We start from the raw sequence: 24451 nt of genomic DNA, 5'->3' as shown, positions 1-24451 counted from the left end.
AAATTAAAAACTATTAATTGTTATACTAAATTATTTAAACTAAAACATATATAAAGATATTTAAACAAAACACAATAAAAAAATAAATATTCCTACAGTGTTCTTACTGTTCTTTTCTTAATAATGACATTGAAGGAGACAGTTATAGTAGTAGTGGTATCGAGAGCGATGGAGGTGAGAGCTGTTTCAACGAGAATAATGGTAGCAATAACTACTTGTTGCTTTATCACATTAATTGTACTAAAATTATAAAATTAAGATTAATTTAAAGTAAATATATAAAAGTTTAAATTAAAAAATTTATAAATTTAAAAAATAACTAAATTTAGCCCGTGAGGTTAGTGAACAAATTGCACTTTATTCCTTCTAATTTATAAGTTAGTTCCCCATTGTTGTAAAAATTTCAATTTCTTGTATTGTATTTTATAAGAATGTCTTTATATCTGTAAATCAATTATTTTCTTAAATAATATTTTACCACTTGTAAAGATTTAGCTTGAGACACTTTAAATTAATTATAGATTTAAATTAATTAGTTATTTACTCGTGCATTGCACCGTCCATTATATTATTTTAATTATAAAATTAAGTTGATAGATATAATTTAATAAAAAATTTAATTTTTAATATTATAAAATTTTAAAAAATAATAGGAAAATAACTATTTTTAGGTGTACTTAATTTCTTAAAGAATTTAAATTTTTATTAATGCAATAATATATAAAAATTAATTAATTAATTTTAATATCATATAAATTAATATATCAATATTTTTAGAATTAAAAATCTACTATATAATTAAAAAGTTAATTTATTATTAAATATAATATTAAAAATATAATTTAAGATGTTATTTTTAAAATTAAAAAATTAATTTATTAGTTAATAAATATTAAAATATAATGAATATGTTATTTCTTAGAATAGAATTAATAGTATTATCTGATTAGAAAACTATTTATTAGTTGATATAATATTATAATATAATTAATATGTTATTTTGAGAATAAAATTAGCATAATTATTTAATTATGAAACTATTTATTAGTTGATATAATATTAAAATATATATTTTTAAAATTAGAGTTAAATATTTAATTAGAAATGTAGCTTATAAACAAATAAACTAATAAAAAAAACTATAAAATTACACTTTAATATTTTATGGTTACACTTTAATCTTATATGTTATATTAAAATAAAAATTTATATATGAAAAGTTAACTATAACGTTTTAGAAATTAATGTATATATATCCGTCTTTTATATCTGGTTGCTTCTTATTCTTCTACTCATTTACGAAGGTGTCCAAGTTTCTTTTACAACCCTTTTACGTAGCTAGAAGGCAATCAATTTCCTTTGTCCGAACGTGTCGAAGGAAATGCAATATAATGTGGTTAAGTAAATCCATTACCAGAGCAATAGCACTTCCCTTATATTGGATCACTTGGTCCTGGCGTTCCTTGGGTTGCAAGTCAGTCTGGAGAGCTATGTATATTACTGGCATCTCTGTTTTCCTGTCAATTTAGTGAGTATGTTCTCTTTCATTTTTTTTTTCTCCTTCATGGGTTTTTTTTTCCTATACATATGAAGTTCCTATTCTTCTACATCTTTCACGCTTTGACAATCGTGCCTTGATCTTCATCCTCGCCTTCTTCTTAGTTTCTGTTTCTGATTATCGTGTGAATGAATTGTTTAACTTGGCTCACCATAGACTTGCGACAATTGTCATTGGGACCTCTTTGTGCATTCTCAGACGCAAGCTTTTCTGTCCCATCTGCTGCCACCGAGCTTCACTTCTCGATCCAACTGCAATCTTCTAAAACTTGCTGATCCTTTAGATGGTATATATGTTTTGACATCTGGCCATAGAAGTTGAAATCATCCTTTGCATTTAATTTTTTTTCTTTTGTTCAAATAATTGGTTTCAGTTCGGTTGCTGAGAATAAAATGGATTTCAGAATGTCTTGAATGGTACTTCACAAGCAATAGTGAAGAAGATTATTCCAGAAAATGGAAGGGTACAAATGTGCGCTTAATACAAAGGAAACAGAAGAATATATGATAAATTTATGAAAAATTCTTTAATTAGTCTATATCCACCAAAACAATAGAAAATGAATATATTATGATAAATTTATAATTAAATAATATTGTGCTCAAGCTTATATTGAGCACAATGAGAATAATATTTCTAAATATGTATTATTTTTTTTTAAATTAATGATCTAATATCAAATAATATGTTTAGATAAAACAATTGTACTTTAATCTAGAAGTTGCATAAGTGCTATTAACATCATATTCTATGCACTCTTTATATATATATATATATATATATATATATATATATATATCGAATTCTTTATTTTAAATAGTCATATCATAAAATGATACTTCAATGCACTCTATATTCTTTAAATATAAAGTAGAAAATTAATTTAGCTTTTTATATATGAAGAGCCAAACTTCATTTTCCACTTTATGAATAAATGCACTACAAATTTCTATACATTTGATATTTGTAATTTTTATTTTTTGATTTACTATGTTTAGTAATGATGTAATGGAAAATGCAATGAAATCACTGTTACATTACATGTCATTATTTTGTTTGGTTATTAAAATCTTTTTGATGTAATGTAATGATAAATTACACAATATAATCAATTATCCTTAATTTGATGTAATGCTTAACACAATATAAAAATTATGTATAATTATTTAGAATATATTTATATTCTTTTAACTTTTTTTATTTTTTATCAATATAATTTAAACACTTCTAACCACCACCATCTGGTGACCAGATTCTGACGATCGACGACTAAATTTCGGCAACCGATGACTGGATTCCAGTGATCAACGATAAAGTTCTGACGACTAATGACTGGATTAAATATTAAAATAAAAATTACGGTTACATTATATTATATTTATTTTTTTGTCATAACCAGACATGATAATAGAATGATGAATACATTGCATTCCATTACTTTTTTTATTTTTATTATTTAATTGATTACATTATATTTCATTACGCTTTACTGAACATAATAATTATGAAAATAAAAGTAGGATATAGAATAAAATATTGTATTTTTATATATAAATATTTTTTAAAATATTTTTAATTATAAAAATTATGCTCTTTAAACTACCTACCACCATTAAACATGGTGTAAATAGACCAATTTTGCAAGATGGAAACTTGCATATGTGGCTTCAGCTTCCGGCATCACCGGAAAAGAAATACCCTCAAAGTTGGGGCCTTGATTTTGTGGTGTTTAAGTGCATTAATTTTCCAACATCATAAAACGTAAATCTCATGGCATATGTAATTGTTTCAGTATTCATTCGCTAACCTCAACATCAACAACGTAAACCTCATGGTAACAGGCACCTGAGTATGTAAATAATTATCTAAAATATTATTGTATAGAATCGAGTTCTAATATATAATAATATATATATATAACCTGCCGTTTTTCTCTTCATGTTATGAAATCATATTAGATGTGGCTCTCATATGCCATATGTTTGTAGAAGTGTTAATTATAAATGTTTATAAAAAAATATTAGATGTGAACTTAAATACTAATAATAAATATATTAATAATTTATGACTTATTTAGAAGTAAGATTATTTATTCTTTTTCAAAAATATTACAATGGGTAGCTGCCATATATAATAATAATAATAATAATAATAATAATAATAATGATGATGATGATGATGATGATTGATGATGATAATAGTAATAATAATAATAATTTTTTTAATAAAATATATATTTATATATGTAAAATTAAAATAAAACATGAAAATTTCAGATTGGAACCATAAATTATGACATGTTGAATAATTTATTTATCGAATAAAAATAAATAAAGAAATAATTCTAATCTATGTGTATGTAAAAATTAAAATGTAATAATAATTAAAAATAAATAATAAGAATTCTAATATTTTGAATTATTAAAAATAGTTATTATATGAATATATGAAAACTTATTAGTGTAATGAAATAAATAAATATTAATATTTATACATATTTATTTTTCATATTTATTTATCTAAACATATAATAAATGCCAATTATAAATTAAATTTTAAAAAATAATATTTTTAATTTTTAAAATAAATTTTACATTTAAATTTTATATATTAATTTTTATATTTTATCGAAGAAATCAAAATTAATTTTTTTATATAAAAAGAGTATTTTTAAAAATAAAGAAAGTATGTGTATTTATTTTAAAAGTTAAAATGATCGAAATAAATTGTTAAAGAGTATACAATTCAGAATTTAAATTAGTAAATAAGTTTATAATAAATATAAAAATTTCATCAAATTTATTATATATTGATTAATATAAATGTAATTGTAAATATAAATAATATAAAAAAAGACTAAAAGTACAATTTTTATATTTTATTAATATAATCATAAAAGAATCAAATATCAATATATAAAATAAAAATCTATTATAGAAAATAAATGAAATGATGGTATGATAGGACGAAGAAATTGCTAGTGTTTCATATGTCCTGAAAGAATTGGGAATTACCGCCTAAAGAGAATTATAAAAGAACCTTCAGATTTTGTCAAATTACATATCTTGAGGTAAAAGCCGACTTTGGGCTTTGCTTGGTGAATCAAATTAGATTCTTTATTTTTTTTTTTCAAATTCCACTCTCAAATCTTCTGTTGTGATTGGTCCATCAGCACTCAGTTTCATGCCTTCTATCTATATACACATATATATGGAGTGCTGTCCACGTTGCATGTAAAGGTTCACTCACTGTCCTCTTTTCTGGGTCATCCAATTACAAGGGAAAAGAAAATAAAAAGATAACACTTCGGATGATGATTTGTACATCCAAGTACGTTTTCAATTTGTTGCCCGCAGCTTTTACAAACCACTCAAAGTATGAAGAACGGATTTCTGAAGTCAACAACACAGATGACAGAATAGACCACTCTGGGGAATATGCCCACTTTGCAGTTTATTACCAAAGTGAACCTGTTCCCCTAGCTCATGCTATATATAAAATAATGAGTTTCACGAACATTGACAAATTTTATCAATTGATACTAGCACTGTCCGCAAACAGCTTATGAAATTAATGTCACATGGCAATCAATCTGCGTGAAGCCTCGTTATCCTCACAGACTTCCTCATAAGAACCTGACCAGCCCAGGTTCACAGCCAGATCTTCCACAGCAACCTTGATCACATCACTCCGAACGCCTATATCAGTAGCATATCGGCTCATGCAGTACATTCCGGCTGTTACTGTAGCAACACCAACCGGACTTGGCATTAGCAACTTTAGAGGGGATGAGAGAAGAGCAGCCAATGGAGCACCAATGACGGAAGAAGCTTGACCGCTTCTTCCAACCCCCAACTTGTCCATTATCAAAAGACCTGTTTTGCAGTACATAGCAAAATCCTCACAGTTGTTCTGAAAAATGTCATAATTGCCAAACCCATTTTGAAGAAGATACATTGCTCGGTGAATAACTGCTTCTGGTGGGTCAGATGCTGCAGTGGTGCATGTCCCTCCACGTACTTTTGCTAAAAAGACAGAGGGGGGTACCCCATATTCAAAGGAGTAAAGGGAACCGTTTCGAAGAAAGCAGTCTAGGCAGGAGAGGACTACTCCGCTATTGGGTTGCCTGAACCCACAGTCAGGAAAGGTTTCACATGATGAGGCAATGCTCGAATCATAAAAATCAGAAGTATCAGAGCTTGAATTTGCATTCTGCCTGGGCCTGAAATGGACCACCTTGCTTCCACCAACAAAGATACCTGCATATTCGAATTTCATATGTAGTTCGTTCAATAATTTCAGCAACAAATATGAATTATTAAAATTGTAGCAAGACTGTCATCAGTTGTTCCAAACTTGTCTTTGACTATACTAGTATTCAGTAATAGAACAAAAGCAACAAGAGGAAGATGCATTTCCAGCTTCCTCCACTGCTATTCAGAAGTCACTTCAAAGAGTTCATACTTTGATACTCTTTTTGCAGGACTTTCCTCAATAGCTGCTGCATCTTTTACTTAAATAACCAGATGGGCCTAATACTTGTAAAGACAACAAATACTATAACATGGAAATTACTCGAACAGTTGTACAGTTAATCGAGTGAAAAGGATGACTGAGGGAAACACATCTGCATGATAGCTCTTAATTGCTTATATATCATCTTGCAGATATCATGAAAGAGGACCAAAGGAGTGGCAGAACAAAGCATATATCTAAGAGCTTAAAGTGCAGCTAAACTCATAAATACTTGCAATAGCTCTAAGATACTCGGGAAGATCAGTTTTTGATAGCAGTAGCACATGGATGAGAAGCACAGTAGAATCTCATGGTGCCAGAAAAGAAAGAAACAATTGCAGACACAACTACTGCATGTATAACTTGTTTATATCATTAGGTAAAACTTAGTAATATCATTATAAACAAGTATTATTACCCTTTACCAGACATCTTGAAGGTTCAACTAACTCTGACCAAGTCCAATGGTAGCAACCAAAGAGGTGAAAACATCATGCGAACACCCAAAATAAATAAATTTGATGGTCCTTTCTGCTTTGGATGCTATCAGGAATGAATAGGCAAAAGTCTTCCCTTGTGGAGGGTCAAGCACTATTTATGAAAGGTTTGATGAAACTTCTTGTTATGGTTACAGGCAGAGAATTAATGGTTAGCACAGAACCTTAATCAACAAGGTTATGAAACCCAACCTACATGATATTCCTACTAGCCATTTTATTTATGTTGCGAAACAAAATAACTCTTAATACAACTTTCCTTTTATGAAGTAGTTTGTGAATATTTAAATTATCCCTTGCTTTTAAAAACCAGCACCCAAAAAGAAAAACATAATCCTATTTGTAGTGGGTCTAATTACTCCAATGTCATCATGGCACCATCGTAAAAAGAACAGCAGGAAAAGGAAGAAACATGTGTTCACTCTCATCACTGTATGAAGTGGAAAAGCACTTTCATGATTACTACCATCATCGATCACCACACTGGAAAAATTGACAACAAAGCTGATAGAGAATTAAAGTTGCAGTGAGGACATTTATAAAGGCTAAAGCCCAATCAAAAAATCCAATATAAATATGAGAATTCCATTTAACAATTTTTCTGTATTCCACATCCCTCTGATCCATAAAATTAAAGAGGAATATGAAGTAATGACAATGTTAAAAGGCGACCGCAACAGAGATTGTAATCTTGTATTGAGTATTGAAAGCCAACGAATTCAAACTTGTTAACCTCAAAAGGATCGAAGGATCAGATAATTTGTAAAACATTATAACACAAGTTAATGGGAAGACATATCAAAGAAACAAAATTCAACCCAATGTAACATCCTCAGCACGGAATCTGAATTTACTGAGAGTTAAGGAAAATGCATTGGAAAGAGAATTAAACAAGAACCCAAATTGCAAAAAGGACAGAAAAAACAAGTCAAAACACAAAGAGAGAAAGATACCATGGTGAGAGTAAGTGAAGACCGCCCTGTAAGTGTAGATATGATCGCCTGGTTTGATTTCACTCCTTTCCACTCTATTGCTGAGCAGACCCATCTCTCTCTCTCTCTCTCTCTCTTAGTCAAGAGGAGACTTGCAAATTACACTAACCAACAATCGCACCGCTAATCATATATCTATTTTATATACTACTATAAGCGTAGAAAATCAGTCAATTTTAATAGGGTGAGCTGATATTGTACTTATAATGTGGCAAAAAATGATTGGCTAGTCATAGGAATTTGCTCAACAACCTTTACCCATACCCTTCATATAATAATTCTTGGATTTTGTGTTTATAATAAGCAGCCATCGTCAAGGCATTTTTTTTTTTCTTCTTCTTCTTCTTCTTTTGGGTTAGTGCTAATAATGATGGGTGATGCCGTGATGATGATGATGGATGATTCCCCCTTTTCCTTTTGCTCTCGACTTTTTATCTGCTTCCATCTCAAGGGTAAAACTGGAATTATGGTGTTTGTCTGTTGTTCCCTTCTATTCTTTCGATCAGATCCTTTCCTGAGACTCTAGGCATGTTTTCAGTGGAAGGCCATCCCGACAAAAGCGATACCATTTTCGTAGGGCCCAAAATAAACAGGGTTAAAAGCACTTTGGATTCTTTGCCTTCGGTGGCAAGTTATCCCTTGGTGGCTTGGTGCCTAGGCAGTTGAGCATCCAATGTCGTGCCTTGGAGATGGGTTGGTGCCCATCCACACATCAGCAAATTGCTGAATCTTATTAAGCTTTCATAATCAACAACAAATATTTCCCACTGTCCATAATACACATGTATAAAAAGGACATGTTGAACTTGTACATCAGATAATACCCTAGTAATGTAATACATGCATCATCTCTTTAAACCTATAGTAAAGAATTACAAGCCTCCCTCTAAAGAATAATATGAGCTATTTATAATGTATATCTATATTTCTATTTGTCTAAACAGATGCTCCAATTGTAAACTTTCACGTTGAAATCTGAACATTCTTCCAGTTTATGTCTCAGTTCCTTTCCAGAGTTAGCATTCTTGGCGAGTAACAAGGCAAAGCCCCCGCCACCAGCACCCACGAGCTTGTAGCCACAGCAGTAGGGGTCGGCAAATGCAAAAAGCCTATCCACCAATTCATTGCTGCAATATGGGTCAAGTTCTTGATGCAACCTCCAAGCCTCCAGCATTATCTCCCCTATTTCATCTATTTCACAGTTCATTAAAGCTTCCCTCCCAATTTTTGCAAGTTCAGCAAGGCGCTTAACACTCGACACAAGAAGGTTATCCCTCTGAAGATATCTAATAACTACCTTTTGTAGAACTTGATGTGCGAGTCGAACCTGCATAAGATTGTAGAATGCTGGATGTCAATTAATTCAGAGACATCCAACTGACAGGCTTCTAGAGCAAAATGATTATCTAAAGATCTGAAAAATACCAAAATTTTGCATCTCCTATCCAAATCTCCCATCAACATAATTCTTAGAAAAGGAGAAGACCATTATGAAACATAAATGGGCTGAGGGAATAGTAAATACTTCGGAAACTTCATATATTGTGCGTGTTCAAGTTGTGCCCATGTTAGGTTAGCAGCCATATCTATTTATGTGTATATCAATTTACAATCATACATCCAAAGCCCCTGATGTGTGGATAAGGGTTTCATATGTTTCTACATAACAGCCTAGCCCCTTTACAGTTCTGTTTAATGTAGCAGGTGTAAGAAATGGAAGATGAAATTGTCAGATGGAATATGATATCCCACACACCTGCAGAATCATCAACAGTTTTCAGGGATACAGGATACTCCTAACATGCTTCTGCAATTCCTATTGCCCACTGTTCACCCTTGGCTGCAACATTTCCTACTATCAATGCCTTTTCTAAACATATCACTAGTCTCTGGCAACAATTTTTCAGTCATCACTTCCCTTTCTAACAATGAAGCATTGCTACTTTCACCTACAAACTTTTACACAATTAACACAATGTCATCTCATGGTAAGGTTGACCCTAGAGAAATCCTACACATAAAGTAACTAGCTTTGGAGATTAAACAGAAGGTTCACAATAAAAGTATATTACTAGAATAATGACCCATTTTACAAGCACTTTAATGTCCCCTCTTATATTCAACAGAGAAATATCTTGTCAATAATATCAATAAAACCACATTTTACAATCTTAACAAATCAGGCATTTTTGTGCTTCTAAGACTTAATAAAACCAGAACTCAAAATCAGAGCAATTATGTCCAGAGGACTAACCACTCCCTGGTTCATTGTACTATAAGAAGATATTAAAACTTCTATTGTGCAATAGCAAAGTCCTTAAACTTTTAACAGATTTGCTTGGAATGAAACTTTAGAGGCAGGTTCAAAATAACAGTGAAAATAACAACTAAGAACTTACTTGACCAGTAAAGACCACAAGCAATCTCTGCTTTAATTCAATAATTAACTGAGAAGAAGCCAACAATGGAATGACTTGGAGCCGCAATGGTATTCCAGGGAAACTTGTAGTGAATTTGATACCAGGATACAAACCCCCAATTTGATCCTGCCACCCACCTCCTGTCCCCATGAGTTGTTCCAATACCAAAACCAGTCTAGCAACATTTTCATTGCTTTCATCTCCATCAGTTATCTGAAGAAGTCCTTTCACAACAGCAGCTGCTAGGATGCTAGAAGTCCCAAGGCCGCTACCACGGGGTACATTGGCCCATGTCCTGATTTGCAAGCCCATGGATACAAGAATGTTCTCATGAATAATGCCAGTAACAAGCAATGCAGATTTGACAAGCCGGAATGGATCATCAACGACAAATGGAGGAGCAATGGAGGTAAGATTATCAATGTATAACTGGTTTCCAGCATCATCATTAATCAACAATCCAGTCCTTTCTGTTGTCTCTATGATTGTGCCGATTGGAAGGCAACCTTCCAAACTTATTGCCATATTTAGAACACAACCAGCACGTTCTAAGCTCCATGGAGGAGTGTCACTCCATCCCCCAACAAAATCTACACGAACTGGTAATTCAACCTTTACCCTTCTAGCACAGAAAGTTTGGTTGACATGGCCATCAACCTGATTGTTCTTATGCGCTGCAGCAGGCACACTTGGAGAATCCAAGAGATGTTCTGCAGGGAAAAATAAATCTTTGTAAGCCATATTAATCTATTTGTAAACCATACTAATCTAAGTAAACCAAAAGAGGGAAATATATCCAACAAGGCAGTGTGATTCACAAAGAAACAAGTGTGTTAATGACGAGAAAGTGTAACAGATTCGCATAGGAAATGATAAAAAGAATTTGAGCCTTCATTCTAAGTTTTTTAAGGATCATACTATGAAGCATTACAAATGCTACTGTTTCTTGCAGTCAAATAGCGTGTTTTTAACCATCAAGATAATGCCTAACTCTCAAAATAACTCTACCTTTGAAACCATATCTCACTGCTGAAGCAGTTTCATCTGCCACTGCAGTCCAAACTTTTTGCTCTAACTGGCATGCAGTTTTTTCATCTCTGCATGCTCGAAGAAGATCGACTTGCACTTGGTATGCCCGACTTTTAGGAAGAACTTTAGAATTCCGCTCCTGAAGTTTGGGACATAGGTCTAGGAAGTCCTTACATATCTTGACTCCTGAAGTTTCCTTCTGTAGAATTTCTCGACACAATTGGGACAAGTTTCTTCCAAGCATGCCATAGTTAATGCAAGCCTTGGCAATTCCAGCTGCAAGATCAGCTTGATGATTACTTGAGCCTGTACACATTTTTGAAAAGTCAATTGATCTGTGCAATTCCTCCAAACTGACACGTGGTGAAATTTTCCATAAGGAAAGCAAACTTTTAGATTTTTGGTCAGTCAAACCCATCAACCATGAGGCCAAACTAAGCATCTCAAAGTAAGAAAGAATGGGGAATATTTTCGCAGTCCATAAGCATTTCTCCTGAGAGCCTACTGAACTCCATAGGTCACTTTCTTCAATGTCCAAATCATGCAAGACCTTCTTCCAAGGTTTCCCACAGAATGTCCCATCCTTAGAAAGGGAATTCTTTGGATTGTCGTGGAGGCCACAGTACACTAGGACTCTTTCTGTGCATTCCACTAAAGGAACCTCCCAAAGACAATTACGATCTGGGAGCGTAAATCTGAATGACTCTTCTGTCCTTCCACCAATGTCCACTGGGACGTTAACACCAACCACTACAGATAGGGAACCGATTTGCATTCCACCAGATATTGATGAATCATATATAAGAGAATCTTCCCCAATTGAGACCCCAGGTTCAATCTTGCTCGAAAGAACTACAGCAGATGCTGCAATATCAGATGCAGTCGTGGCTGGGATGGAACACAAATGCCTCCGGCCTACAAGTTCCGAGCTAGCCCCACTTAAGTGATCCAAAACCTCACTTGAGGTTCCAAAGTGCAAGAATAACAAATCATCTGCAAAATGGATTGAAACAGACATAATAACATTAGTAAGCCGTTCAATAAAAAGAATGAGAATGTTGTGTGTGCATTCTCTTTTCTAAACGTACCTGCACAGTAGCTAAACATATTTTGTCCGCCCAAACTTCCAACAAGTTCTTTGCCCATGGGCTGCAGTTGCAGCCAGTCATGTTTTGCAGGTACCCAAGCTGCTACCAGATCTTCATATAAACTCATCTGTGAAAAAGCCCAGGAAAGTGCACCATTTTCAGCATTATCAATATGCCGTCAACTTTTGAATGTTGAAAAGAGTCGAGTAAACTTTTAAATATCCACATATAACTCAAAAAAAGGTAACAGTTCCAAGAGATAGTTGGAATTGAAAAGTCTGACAAGAAGGTCTAAGCTTGAAAGTGAAACATAGCAAATAAGAAATCCATAAATGTAAATCATCAAAAAGAGTTTTGATTACCAAAAAGATGTCCAAACCTAAGGCTGTTATTATGCTGCAAAAATTTCCATAAGGGGGAAAATCAAAGCAGGCTCTGACCATAGACTTATAGCAAAATGGATGCACCAGAAGATACTTTTGTGTGCAGTATAAGCTTCGAGATTGCCCAACTGACTCATAGAGGATAAAACGCAAGTTGTACTTTGTAGCAGATAATGTTCGACAGCACATTCATAAATAAGGGTGTGATAGATAAATAAGTAGGACGGCATGAACAAAGGAATAAGAATTTATTAGAAAAAGATTTCGCGTGGATAAATGAAAATAGTAGCTGACCTCTTTTCTGTTCTCCAGAAGCTCTGTAATCATCGGTTGGCAGGAGCATGCGAGCATGACAAGCTCCTCCCATGCTTTTCCTTTAACTGCTATAATTCCGGTGTCGAGCAAAGTTCTTCCATCATCCAATAAAGCTTGATTCTTAACAAGTTCCTCCACACCGGGTTTCTGAAGGAGATTATCAACTAAACTGAGTGTATAACTTTCAGTTTGAATCCCATTTTTTGATGCTACAATAACGCCATGGTTAGAAGCAATATCAAGGGTGATGGGCACAGTGATGATGCAAGATGCATTATCAGGAATAACCAGGGCAGAGGCATCAAAACACGGGAGTACATCCCCAGTCATTGTCAATATTCCACCTGCAAAAAATTACAAATTCACGGGTAAATAAATAAAAGGTGTGTTCTTTCCTAGAGAACAATGGTAGTAAATATTCAACAGCATTGGATTATGATCAACCTTGATTCTTAAAAGCCTGTCTTGCACAAGAAGCAATTGCAAGTATATGATCAAAAAGCAGAGGAACTGGGCCATCAGGATCATCTGCTGCCAAATAAGGCAGTGGTAGGAAAACTTTACCCATAGGATTAGCCCATGGCACTCTTTTAGAGTCACCTCCAGCATGAAGCAATAGTATATGCTTTCTACCTACATATCTAACCATTTTCATAATAACCTCTTCATTGTCAAAACTTCCGTTCTCCGCATTTGCCACCTGTTCATTTAAAGATTTCTACAGTGATTCTTTTTTTTTTTTTTTTAAGTCACAGTATTATAACATTTTGTATACAGAACTACCTCGGGGGCAAGATGGAGATGATAATGTTGAGCGAGGGCATAAATGGCATTGAGTGTAGCGGCACCAGATCCGATCCGCTGGCCATGAGGGTCAGGAACAGCTAGAGTAACAGTAGAGGTAGCAATCCGGCCCATACGTTTGGCACGGTTGAGCTGCCACTCGTACAGCTGAGCTTGCTCGGGGCTGGCAGCTGTGAGCACAATTGCGTCCCAAGAAGGCACCCTAGAAGGATGCCTGACTGATAATCTCAAATGGTACCACGATTTTCGAAGAATTGTAGTCAAGTCCGGCTTCTGTTTGGCTCTTCTTCTGGATTCCATGTTTTCTAATGATACTGCTTTAGTAACCGCAAGATTCAAATGTTGTAGAGAAATTTAATAACTTGTGTTTTGTTTGTGTCGGTAGAGTGAGTGGACCAGTGGAGACTGGAGAATGAGATCAAAAAATCAAAATTAAAAAAAAAAAAATGAAAGAAGCATGGTTGACATCCAGATTTTAACTGAAATGGAAACTGAATCAGCCAGAAGTAAAGGATGCAAAACAAAATTAAAATTACAATAATGGAGTCGCCCGGAATCGAACCGGAGACCTTCAGTGTGTTAGACTGACGTGATAACCAACTACACCACGACACCGACGGTGATCTTTTCGTGTAGCATTCTTTTACTAGAAAATAAAAAATTCGTTTTCATTCATTTGGACGACAGTAAAAAGGGGAAAGAAAAGAAGAGAAATCAGGGGTGTTTAGTTATAGAAACTAAAGCCTGTTAAGAAAATTGAAGAAAGTATTTAGTTGAAAAAGAAATTCTCCAAATAAAAAATTATAAATGAGTTGTCTAAATTTTCATAAATTATATGTAGCTTCGGAGAACATAGAGACGGCCTTTTTTCCTTTTAATTTTGTCTTATTATTATCAATTCTACACATCTATAAGTTGTAATGTGTTCCCAAAATTTAGGAAGTCAGATTTAGATTAGTTGGTTTTGTGTTACTGGTTGAAGGAGGATGAATAAGGAACTCCAAAAAGTATACATAGAGATTGAATTAACTGCAATCTTCTTGCATAAGGCAGATACTTAAAAAAGACCAATCATTGGTTCTACTAGTTATTTTAGCAATCAAACTTTGACAATAGCTGGTAGAAAATCTAAAAGACACTAAAGGGACCCCAAGTTTCCCCTCCTGAAAGACCAGCCTTTGCAAAATGACAGATTTCAACGTACATCCACATTGCTAAAAGATATAGAACTCTTGTCAACATTAGCCTGCAGTCCAGAAGTGCCAAATAACAGCTTCAAACCTCTCACAACAGCATCAACAGAATTAGGATCACAATCACAGAAAATAAACAAGTCATCAACAAAACATAAATAACTTAATTTCAAACTCTTATACCCTGAATGATATTTGAAGCCATCTCAGCATACTTTGTCCAAGATCCTAGAGAAATATTCCATAGAAATCACAAAGAGGAGGAGGAAGGCAGTGGCTGCCTGCCTCACACCTAGAGAACTAGCAAATAAACCCACAACACATGGAAAGATAGATAAATTAAAGTGAAAATTTGAGATCAAAAAGCATCTCCTCAAGAAAGTCCCAGGATAGGGAACCATAAGCTTTCCTTAGATCCTCTTTCAAAGCACAGTTTGCAGCACCACCCTTCCTGTAGTAACCCCTCGCCAACTCATGTGCAAGCAAAATACTTTCTCTAATTTTCCTTTGTGCATAAAGGCACTTTTGGTTTAACTGAATGATCTTTGCCTAAACATTTACTTGTCTACACCAAAATAATATTGCCTTCATTTTTCTTTTCGTTTTCTTCATTTAATTTCTTTCTTTTTTCGCAGGGTAATTAAAGAATAACAGAAAAACAAATGAACTGAAGTGTTAGCATTACAGAGCTAAAGCTGGAGTGCTCTAGCGTGGCAGCAACATGGATTGCCCAAGCCAACGAAAATGGCAAATAAAGAAATTTAAAAGAGAACAGACAAGATGTTAGTTAGTACGTATACATTTATAGTAATTTTGGGGAATTCAAACAACCAGCCAATTGTGTATTCATAGCTATTTTCGCAGCTTCAATTCCAAAACTGCCCGACTTCATGCTTTCCTCCATATTTAGCCCAAACCCAATACATTATGTCGCCTTTTCCTTTTTCACATCAATTGCGTGACATCCGTGGATGATTCCATTCTAAGATCTTATCTTTAATGTTTTTGTTTTTGTTTTTTTTTACAAGGATGTTATTAGAGGAGTGGGTGGTGCAGGGACAAGCTTGATTATGAATAGGAGTTGCGGAGGCGGGAAACTTGAGGTTATGAATTATGCAGGTTCATTGCCTCAGGAAGAAAATGGTGCCGTCGGATGCCGATTCCATTTGAGATTATCGGCATCCAATTCTTTCTGCATTGCTTCCGAGGCCTTCTCATAGCAAATCAACACTAAAAAGAGTACCCATTAAAAAAAAAAACATTTGACCTCTGCGTTATAGAGATTTAATAATTAATTCGATTTTCTTTTTTTGCTCTTTGGTCATTTTCGAAAATGAGAAGCGGTGGTGGAGGAGGAACACTGGCATTGGCATCTAATAATGGAACCTATTCTGCATTGGAGCCTCCTGATGCAAAGGGTGATTTCGTAGAAACAGATCCTACCAGTAGATATGTTCGGGTAAATCAACGTCTTAATTAATCTGCATTCATTGGTATATCACAGCTTATTTTTATGAGAAAAAAAAAAAAGTAACTTAATGGTGTTGCAGATATGTAATTTGCTAGTCTTTTTCTGGTTCAATTAATGGTTCTCCAGTTTCTTAGTATTTAGTGTTGGCATTGATAAATAATAAAATAAACATTACCATAATATTCATGTCGTCTTCGCCATTGGCATTAAGAAAGAAGTGTTGTATTTAAATTTTAAATTCTTTCCTGCTGGAGGATAAATTCATGCATTAAGATACCAAGACTTTGATGATCATTAATGCGGCGCTCTGTGTTTTCTTTTTTTCTTTTTTTTTTTTTTTCCTTCTTGTTACAGTATGATGAGGTCTTGGGCAAGGGTGCTTTCAAGACTGTGTATGCTTCTTATACTTCAACTTGTTTTGTTTTTTCCTTTAGGGAAGAGGGTTTGTTTCAAGATTAATTTTCAATCTCGGTTTTGCAGTTACAAGGGATTTGATGAAGTAGATGGAATAGAGGTTGCTTGGAACCAAGTAAGGATTGCCGATGTCTTGCGGTCACCTAAAGATTTGGAAAAATTGCATTCTGAAGTTCATTTGCTGAGATCATTGAAACATGAAAATATCATGGAGTTGTGTAATTCGTGGGTGGATGATAAGAAAAAAACTATTAATATGATTACTGAGCTCTTCACATCTGGGAATCTCAGGCAGTATGTCCCCCGGGATATTTCTTTTGTATTTTTTTTTTTTTTTCCTTTTTTCTTTTTGTTCTAACCTTTAACTCTATTATGTGCAGTTAAAATAATTGTCTTTTGATCATCAGATATCGTAAGAAGCATAAGAATGTCGATATGAAGGCAATAAAGAACTGGGCAAGGCAAATTCTCCAAGGTTTAGTCTATCTCCATGGCCATAATCCACCTATCATCCACAGGGATTTAAAATGTGATAACATCTTTGTTAATGGACACAACGGAGTAGTTAAAATTGGAGACCTCGGATTAGCCATTATTATGCAGCAACCTACTGCTACAAGTGTCATTGGTAATGCACACTAATGCTTTCAATTCTTATACTTTGCTAAAACTGACTTTATCAATGGTGCTGACTACTTTGCTCCTTCACATCAGGAACTCCTGAATTTATGGCTACAGAACTTTATGAAGAGGAATATAATGAACTCATTGACATATACTCTTTCGGGATGTGCATGCTAGAAATGGTTACCTTTGAGTACCCATACAGCGAATGCAGAAATCCAGCTCAAATTTACAAGAAGGTTACGTCTGTAAGTTCAAGAATCACAAGCTTAATTATAATCATATACTATCTATTGCACATTGATATTTTAATGTTTATTTGTACTTATGTGCTTTATATGTTGATGTCCGCTTATCATATTATAGGGCATTAAACCTGCTTCCCTTGGTAATGTGAGTGATCCACAAGTTAAGGAGTTTATTCTGAAATGTTTGGTTCCAGCATCTGAGCGATTGTCTGCTAAAGAACTTCTCAAAGACCCATTCCTTCAACCTCAGAATCTAGTAGAACCAGTGCGTGATCCCTTGCTCTTACCAAACCAGTACCCTAAATCGTCAAGTGCAACCAAGTCGGGACCTCTGTCAATGGATATAGATGCTGACTATAAGCAGATTTCTTCAAGCACTTGTACTGGTAGCAACAATGAAGGTACAAGATTTCCGGTGCCGGAATATCAGAGAGAACATAAGAATAAGGTGTTCAAGTTAAAAGGAAAAGAAAGTGATGATAATTCTGTTTCATTGACGTTGAGAATTGCCGACTCTTCTGGTAAGTGAAATGGCATTTGTAGCATTGACTTTATTCTGATTTCTAGATATGATAACCTGAAGTCATCCTGCTTGCTTGTAGGTCGAGTCTGGAATATTCATTTCCTCTTCTACCTTGATAGTGATACTGCACTATCCGTGGCAAGCGAGATGGTTGATCAGCTAGAGTTGGCAGATCATGATGTCGCCTTCATTGCTGAGTTCATCGATCATTTGATTATGAAACTTAGTCCTGGTTGGAAGCTATCATCCAATTATTCCTTGAATGAACTGACGAGCTTTTACACAGCGTCCGCAGCCCTTGAAAACTCAGTAGCTTGCCCCTGGGATTCAGTACTTACTACAGTTCTTTCTCAGCCAGCGGTTGAGCAGGAGGCTCTCTCTGGAATGACCACAACTCCTCCAGAAGGTAGCTTACAAGCTGATGACTTCAATTATAATGACAACCGTGATGGTGCTGTTTTTCATATCAACTATCACTCTTCTCCAAGTTTTGGTTACATGGAAGATCAAGATTCACAAACATCAGGTGTTTCAGAGATACTGGTTGAAGATGTTTCCTCAAAAGATGACAGAATATCCGAACTCCCTGATTACAATACCGATGGAAATTGTAAATACCTAAATGGATATACCTCTGAACCAGAACTTAGAGACTCGTATTCTCTTCGCAAATTGGAAAGAAATGATAGCGGTGTTGGAGAATGCATTCCAATGAATGAAAATGCGAAAGTTTCTGAAACGCCATTTCCTAAGCTTAGTGGGGCGCCTAATGATATGAGCATGACAAGCAGCAGTTCTTCATCTTTGTACCTAGTTGGCAAAAGCATGGATACCGAGCTAAAGCTGGAGCTTGATGCAATTGAAGCGCAGTACCAGAACTGGTTTCGGGATCTTTCTAGGAGGAGGGAGGAGGCATTGGAATCTACCAAAAAGCGATGGACAGCAAAGAAGAAGTTGCCTGTTCATTTAACAAGTACATTATTCTAGACCAAGTGTGGATCCAAGTTTAATAATTTCGTCGATAATATTGACTTAAGGATTGTTGAAGGATGGGAATTCGGGATGTTTTGAATCTAGTCTTCCAACTGTGATTATGGCTCTTTTTTAATTTTTTTTTTCAGAAGCAGCCTCGATCCTCTCAAATCTAATCTGTGTTAATTTCTTTTGGAAATAAGTGCATGTATATAATTGTTAATTTTGCATAATCTCAGACATGGTTCTGCATTTCCATTCTTTTTATCCATGGGCACTGCATGAATAACAGGTCACATACATGTCTTTCCATTTTCTAACGGTTGGAAAGAAGATAATGAAAATTAAGATCTTTTAACTAGATGAGCTAGCTACCATGTCCAAGGAGAGCTTATAGATCCATAGCATCGTGTTCCAGCAGAGAGTCGTCAAATTTTAAGTAAATGAATAAATAAATAAACTTCGGTTTCAGAACCCCCTTCATCATGTCATCCAGGGTAAGCACTGGCTCAATTTCCTTTTTAAATCTGCTGCTGCTTTATTAGCCTATGTTGTTTTTGTACCAAATTCATAGATAATTTACATAGTTTTATTAATTTTAAGTAATAAAGTATGTGTCAATCATCTAATATTAAAATATAATGCACTCATACATACGTGTTATTCTTTTATTAGTTATGATGTATATACCAAATTTATGTAAGAATTTCCTAACATAGCAATCGATAAAAGTAAAATATCCTACTTTTCAAAGAACAAACAAGGGACAAGTTTAATAATTGGCAAATAATTATTTGTTTTGTTATGCTTTTGCTTTGAAGGGTTGAGGGCTCTCCAATAAAAAAGAAAAGATACATATAAAAATTTCTGAAGAATGTTTTAGTAAATTTAAGGGATTTTTACACATAATTTTAAAAATAGAATCATATATATTACTGTGGAAATGAAATACTTTAGCAAAATTGAAAAAGAAAAATATTGGTGTGGTCATATGTTCAGATATTGAAAGAGAAGAAGAAACATACGTTAATTCAATGCAATTTTCTAATGTTATCCAAGTAAAATGGGATGGAGGAAATCCACTAGTGGCGGCGTTCTCATATCAATTGGTTAATAAGTGGTGATCGTAATATTAAGTTCTTCTTTACTTCTACTGTTCAAAGGCGACAAGAGAATCAATTAATGTGTTTAAAAGATGATATAGGCAGATGGATGGATAGTGAAGGGGAGATTAAATTGGTGGTTATCTATTGGTTCAAAGATCTGTCTTCTATGGGATGTGTTTCAAATTTAGAGGAGGTAGTTGGAGCTATTGATCTAGTGGTTCTTAACCTTCTCTCAATCAATCTATTGAACTTATTTCTTGTTATGCAGAAAGAAATTAAGGCGGCGGTATCAACTTTTCAAAAATTCTCTTAAAATTTTACTGTCAAATAAAATTACAAATTTAAATTTATTTATATTTTCTTATAAGACTAAGAACAAATTCAAGTATTTTTTTTTAAAGCTAACTCTAACCCAAGTATTTTTCTAGGCTTATACTCTACCCCACTCTAAGATTTTCAATCTTAGTTACAAGAGTTTTTAATCTTTTATCCAAACACTCAATTTCACCTTTTGAGCTTTAAATATAAAAGTTAAATATCCAACTACTAAAAGACTTAATCCCAATCTTGAATCTTTAATACAAGATAAAAAGATAAAGATTTAAAGTTATCGAGAGTAAATGCACAAAAGATGTTCAAAATAAATGCTCTTGCTTGACTTAGAACACTTGGAAATAATGTTTAAATGCTTCTAAATGAAATAAAGACACCCTCATTAAATATAAAAATAGTAGTTTCAACAGCCTTTATAAATACAGTTTCATGGACATAAAGCATCAGTGGGAAAAGTATATTTGAAAAGTTGGAACCTGTCATGGCCCTGAATAATTATTTACGGCCGTAAAAATTGCTTTCATAACTGGAAACTTAGATTTCACAATTTGAAAACTTTGGCCGTGAACTCTTCAGTAATTTCTTGAAGATTTAGAGAGTTATCATCATTTACGAGCATGGACATTTTCTTCACGGCTGGAAAGATTTGTTCACGGTTGGAAACTCTTGTTCACGGCTTGGAAACTTTTTTCGTGAACTCTTATGTGGTTTCTTTAAGTTTTAGAAGGAAAAATCTTCACGAGATGTGAATAATTCTTCACAGCCATAAATTCTCGTTTTTACGGTGGAGAATGATGTCATGAACGGTACTGTCCTTTTTGATGTTCGAGACCAAAATTATTCATAGCTGGAAAACTGAAGTTTCACGAGCATAAATCTGCTCTGTCTTAGAAGAACCAATTTTCTTTTCTTGCACACAAACACTCAAACATAAAATTAGTTATTCTTAATTATTTATAACTATCAAAACAAAATTAATAATTCTTAAGATTCAACACCATCCCATGTGATGGCCTGCTTTAAACTCTTTAATTCTTTCTGTAAGAGAATTAACTAGCTTATCTCATCTTTTTGGTGGGTGCTGATCTTAGAAAAAAAGGAGATTATGACCCGCTCAAAGTTTAGATGTGGCATATGGGGTTTTGAGACATGGAGCTTTTTAATATCTAAATTTGGTCCAAATTAATTTTGGGGTAACCTATTACTAAAAGTTATGCGTTTTACCTGATTAGCACTTTTTAACTATTTTAATTAATTCTTTTACTTTTTATAAAAAGTATCTGAACTTTCAATTTCTTTTTAAAATTACTTTCTAATGGCGTAAAGTAAGTATTTTTTTTTTTAATTATTTTTCACGTAAGAATCAAATATCCTTCTGAGTTAAAATTCTGCCATCAGAGAGTTATTCTGAATTTTTATAATGAAAGATTTTTGTCTAAGTTGATAAAATCTAAACATTTGGGAAGATTTTTGTAAAAATGGAGAAGTTAAAATTGTTAAAAAAGTAGAGGGTGTTTTGGTAATTAGGCCTACAATTTTTCACTAATAATATAAGGAAGATGAAGATAAACCTAGGTTCCTCAAAAAAAAAAAAAAAAGGATTAAAGTAGACTTTTTAATCTTTAACCCTACATTTTTCTGCTTTCTCTCGCTGGTATGTGATTATGTAGTGGTCGTTTGCTTTTGCGCTTTTCATCTTTTTGACCTTTTGGCCCCGGCTAATATAGTCATCTACCATTGGTGTCATTGTCAAACCTATTATTTCATTCAATTTAATATGGCTTCTTGTATGGAATCTTCACTCAAATATATTTCTTAATAATTAAAATTATGTTTTGATTAAAGTACTACGCAATCATTGATTGCAATGTTTAACAAGCAATATATCTGGTTTTCAAGGGAATGGATAAACATTTTGAGCTCTTGCAAAGATATTCTTACTGTTTACTGATTCCAGTTTCTTTTTTTCTTTTGCCGTTTTTCTTGTAAAGCAGTAAATTGTAAATTCGTCAATGGAGGATGCGATTGGAGCACGGCTGTATAGCTGCTATAGGTGCCGGAACCTGGTGTCTCGTCATGATGATATTATCTCAAAGGGTTTTCAGGTGAGTTTTCTTGATCATTCTCTCAAGGTTTTTTTTTTATATTAAGTTCAATATTTTCTTAAGCTCTGTCAAATTGATGATCAAGTCTAAATTGCAAAGTTGAAAATGCAAAAAGTTGGTGCTCTGGGTACAAATTTTGCTACTGTTGAAAAACTAAGTTCTAAAACAAAAAAAGAATGGAGCTATTTCCTTAGGCAAGCAATGGCAGAGCCTTTCTCTTCTCCCATGCAATGAACATTATTTTAGGGCGTAAAGAGGATCGGCAGCTGATTACCGGGCTCCACACCGTTGCTGATATCTACTGCTCCGATTGCGGGGAGTTGCTAGGTTGGAAGTACGAGAGGGCTTATGAAGAATCGCAGAAGTACAAAGAAGGGAAATTTGTAATAGAGAAATTCAAGATTGTCAAGGAGAACTAGTAGCCATTCATTTTCATAATGAATTATAAAAAGTCTCGGCCGGTACCGGCCAAAGGAAGAAAATGAATCCATTTAAAATTGATTGTTTGGTGTCATTATTATTGTGTACAGAATTTGATCATAGACCTTATGACAATTGTAAATAATGGTATCTTTAAGCAACTTCTGAAATTGTGCGTTTGTGATATGAAATTGGAAAACCAAACCCATGATGTCAACCGCTTTAGCTCAAAGGAACTTGAAAAGGACTGAGAGGAAAACTCTAATGGCTTGGTATGCAAATGATTGTCCTTTTGAATAATTTCCAGGCAGTTTCCTGTGAAGTTCCTTGTAGTCTCTGTGGCTTGAAAGATTATCACATGTTATTAGTACGTTTGTGCAGCTAAATGCATATGCCATGACGCCCATTCTTTTGGCAGCCTACTGCATCACCCTTCCCATGTCTTTGCCCCCTGGCCCTTCAGTTACTGTCTGGTACTGAAATCGGCTTTTGAATCTTAGTTGATCTGTTTTAGCCATGTAGAAGAAAAGAGGTAAATTAAAATGATGGGGATATTGGGAAGTTTAGAGGGCCCAATTGAAAAAAGAAAAAATAAATAAATATTTTTCCAATTTATTCCAACTAAAACTGCAATTCATGCGGTGAAGTTGGTATAGCAACAATTCGTCCGGTAATTTACCTTACGTATTGACTCAAATCCCAAATGACTCGAGACACTAACAATTATTCCTGCCTTAGAACAAACAAATATATAATTACAAATTGAATATTTGTATTAGAAGTTATAATTAACCGAATTGTGCCATAAAATCTGATCGGAAGAGTTTGTTTTATAGATCTTTGTACCAAAAATCAAATTGGGAAAACAAAAAATTTTGATCCAAATTAAACTAAAAGTTGTAATCAAAAGTTTGAATTTTTTAAAAGGAAAACTGAAATTATATGTACAATTTAACCAAACTAATGACTTTTTCAAACTGTAGTTAAAAGTTCAACTTAAAAAAGAAATGAAATTAAATGGACAGATTTATTTAAGTGATTTTTCTATTTGAACTTATTTTTATAACCCCTAATTTTAATGATGGAATTAACCAAATCCAAATAAAAATAGAAATTTAAAAAAATGTCAAATTCCACCTAAATAATTCTAACTTCTTTTCTGACTTAACCAGTGGTTAAACAATTCCATTCAATACTCTTTTAATATGTTTTACAGATATTTTAAAACAACGGCTGCTGGCCAAAAGAATTTGGTAATTTATTGATCTTATTAATAATGTTTGTGAATTTTATTCTAACAATCTAAATATCGAATAACAGAAAGAAAAAGAAAAAAGAGCCAATAAGCAAATCAAACTTCCTCTCAGAGAAGAAAAAGAAATAAAAGCAAATCAAGATATACGGGATCCTCTTTCTTTCTTTTTACTTAAAATTCTTTTTA

The 24451-nt window shown here is 33.6% G+C and overlaps 4 protein-coding genes and 1 non-coding gene across 5 annotated transcripts; 2 read left to right on the top strand and 3 right to left on the bottom strand.

Annotated features, from left to right (window-relative positions):
• Nucleotides 1-4849: 4849 nt before the first annotated feature.
• Nucleotides 4850-8114, bottom strand: LOC8263480 (protein LEAD-SENSITIVE 1). The gene is made up of 2 exons (XM_002523258.4): nt 7524-8114; nt 4850-5817 (listed from the first exon to the last, which is right to left on the bottom strand). The coding sequence occupies exons 1-2, from the start codon at nt 7615-7617 to the stop codon at nt 5135-5137; spliced, it is 777 nt and encodes a 258-aa protein (XP_002523304.1). The 5' UTR covers nt 7618-8114; the 3' UTR covers nt 4850-5134.
• A 168-nt stretch (nt 8115-8282) lies between these two features.
• LOC8282132 (bifunctional fucokinase/fucose pyrophosphorylase) lies at nt 8283-14328 on the bottom strand. The gene is made up of 8 exons (XM_015721886.3): nt 14138-14328; nt 13581-14006; nt 13242-13497; nt 12777-13141; nt 12100-12226; nt 10991-12004; nt 9962-10692; nt 8283-8889 (listed from the first exon to the last, which is right to left on the bottom strand). Exons 2-8 carry the CDS (start codon nt 13899-13901, stop codon nt 8491-8493), a joined length of 3213 nt encoding a protein of 1070 aa, XP_015577372.2. The 5' UTR covers nt 13902-14006; nt 14138-14328; the 3' UTR covers nt 8283-8490.
• Nucleotides 14143-14216, bottom strand: TRNAV-AAC. The gene has a single exon. It is a non-coding gene; the product is annotated as a tRNA-Val (tRNA).
• Nucleotides 14329-14778: 450 nt separating the features above from the next.
• LOC8263478 (probable serine/threonine-protein kinase WNK7) lies at nt 14779-19468 on the top strand. The gene is made up of 7 exons (XM_002523256.4): nt 14779-16253; nt 16620-16657; nt 16746-16973; nt 17087-17307; nt 17394-17551; nt 17670-18072; nt 18154-19468. The coding sequence occupies exons 1-7, from the start codon at nt 16128-16130 to the stop codon at nt 19059-19061; spliced, it is 2082 nt and encodes a 693-aa protein (XP_002523302.1). The 5' UTR covers nt 14779-16127; the 3' UTR covers nt 19062-19468.
• Nucleotides 19469-22252: 2784 nt separating this feature from the next.
• Nucleotides 22253-23380, top strand: LOC8263477 (protein yippee-like At4g27745). The gene is made up of 2 exons (XM_002523255.4): nt 22253-22590; nt 22785-23380. Exons 1-2 carry the CDS (start codon nt 22498-22500, stop codon nt 23007-23009), a joined length of 318 nt encoding a protein of 105 aa, XP_002523301.1. The 5' UTR covers nt 22253-22497; the 3' UTR covers nt 23010-23380.
• The last annotated feature ends 1071 nt before the right edge of the window (nt 23381-24451 follow it).

This window comes from Ricinus communis, chromosome 1 (genome assembly GCF_019578655.1).
Source record: "Ricinus communis isolate WT05 ecotype wild-type chromosome 1, ASM1957865v1, whole genome shotgun sequence".
NCBI lineage: Eukaryota > Viridiplantae > Streptophyta > Magnoliopsida > Malpighiales > Euphorbiaceae > Ricinus > Ricinus communis.
This window is presented reverse-complemented; position numbering and strand designations above follow the sequence as displayed.

Bases quoted from the DNA above. Each gene is read 5' to 3' on its own strand.
- LOC8263480 (XM_002523258.4), bottom strand. From the start codon at position 7,617: ATGGGTCTGCTCAGCAATAGAGTGGAAAGGAGTGAAATCAAACCAGGC. The intron at 5,818-7,523 runs GTATCTTTCTCT...TCGAATATGCAG, and splicing joins CTTCACTTACTCTCACCATG to GTATCTTTGTTGGTGGAAGC.
- LOC8282132 (XM_015721886.3), bottom strand. From the start codon at position 13,901: ATGGAATCCAGAAGAAGAGCCAAACAGAAGCCGGACTTGACTACAATT. The intron at 13,498-13,580 runs GTAGTTCTGTAT...TTAAATGAACAG, and splicing joins ATCTCCATCTTGCCCCCGAG to GTGGCAAATGCGGAGAACGG. The intron at 12,005-12,099 runs GTACGTTTAGAA...TCCATTTTGCAG, and splicing joins TATGTTTAGCTACTGTGCAG to ATGATTTGTTATTCTTGCAC.
- LOC8263478 (XM_002523256.4), top strand. From the start codon at position 16,128: ATGAGAAGCGGTGGTGGAGGAGGAACACTGGCATTGGCATCTAATAAT. The intron at 16,254-16,619 runs GTAAATCAACGT...TTCTTGTTACAG, and splicing joins CTACCAGTAGATATGTTCGG to TATGATGAGGTCTTGGGCAA. The intron at 18,073-18,153 runs GTAAGTGAAATG...GCTTGCTTGTAG, and splicing joins GAGAATTGCCGACTCTTCTG to GTCGAGTCTGGAATATTCAT.
- LOC8263477 (XM_002523255.4), top strand. From the start codon at position 22,498: ATGGAGGATGCGATTGGAGCACGGCTGTATAGCTGCTATAGGTGCCGG. The intron at 22,591-22,784 runs GTGAGTTTTCTT...CTATTTCCTTAG, and splicing joins TTATCTCAAAGGGTTTTCAG to GCAAGCAATGGCAGAGCCTT.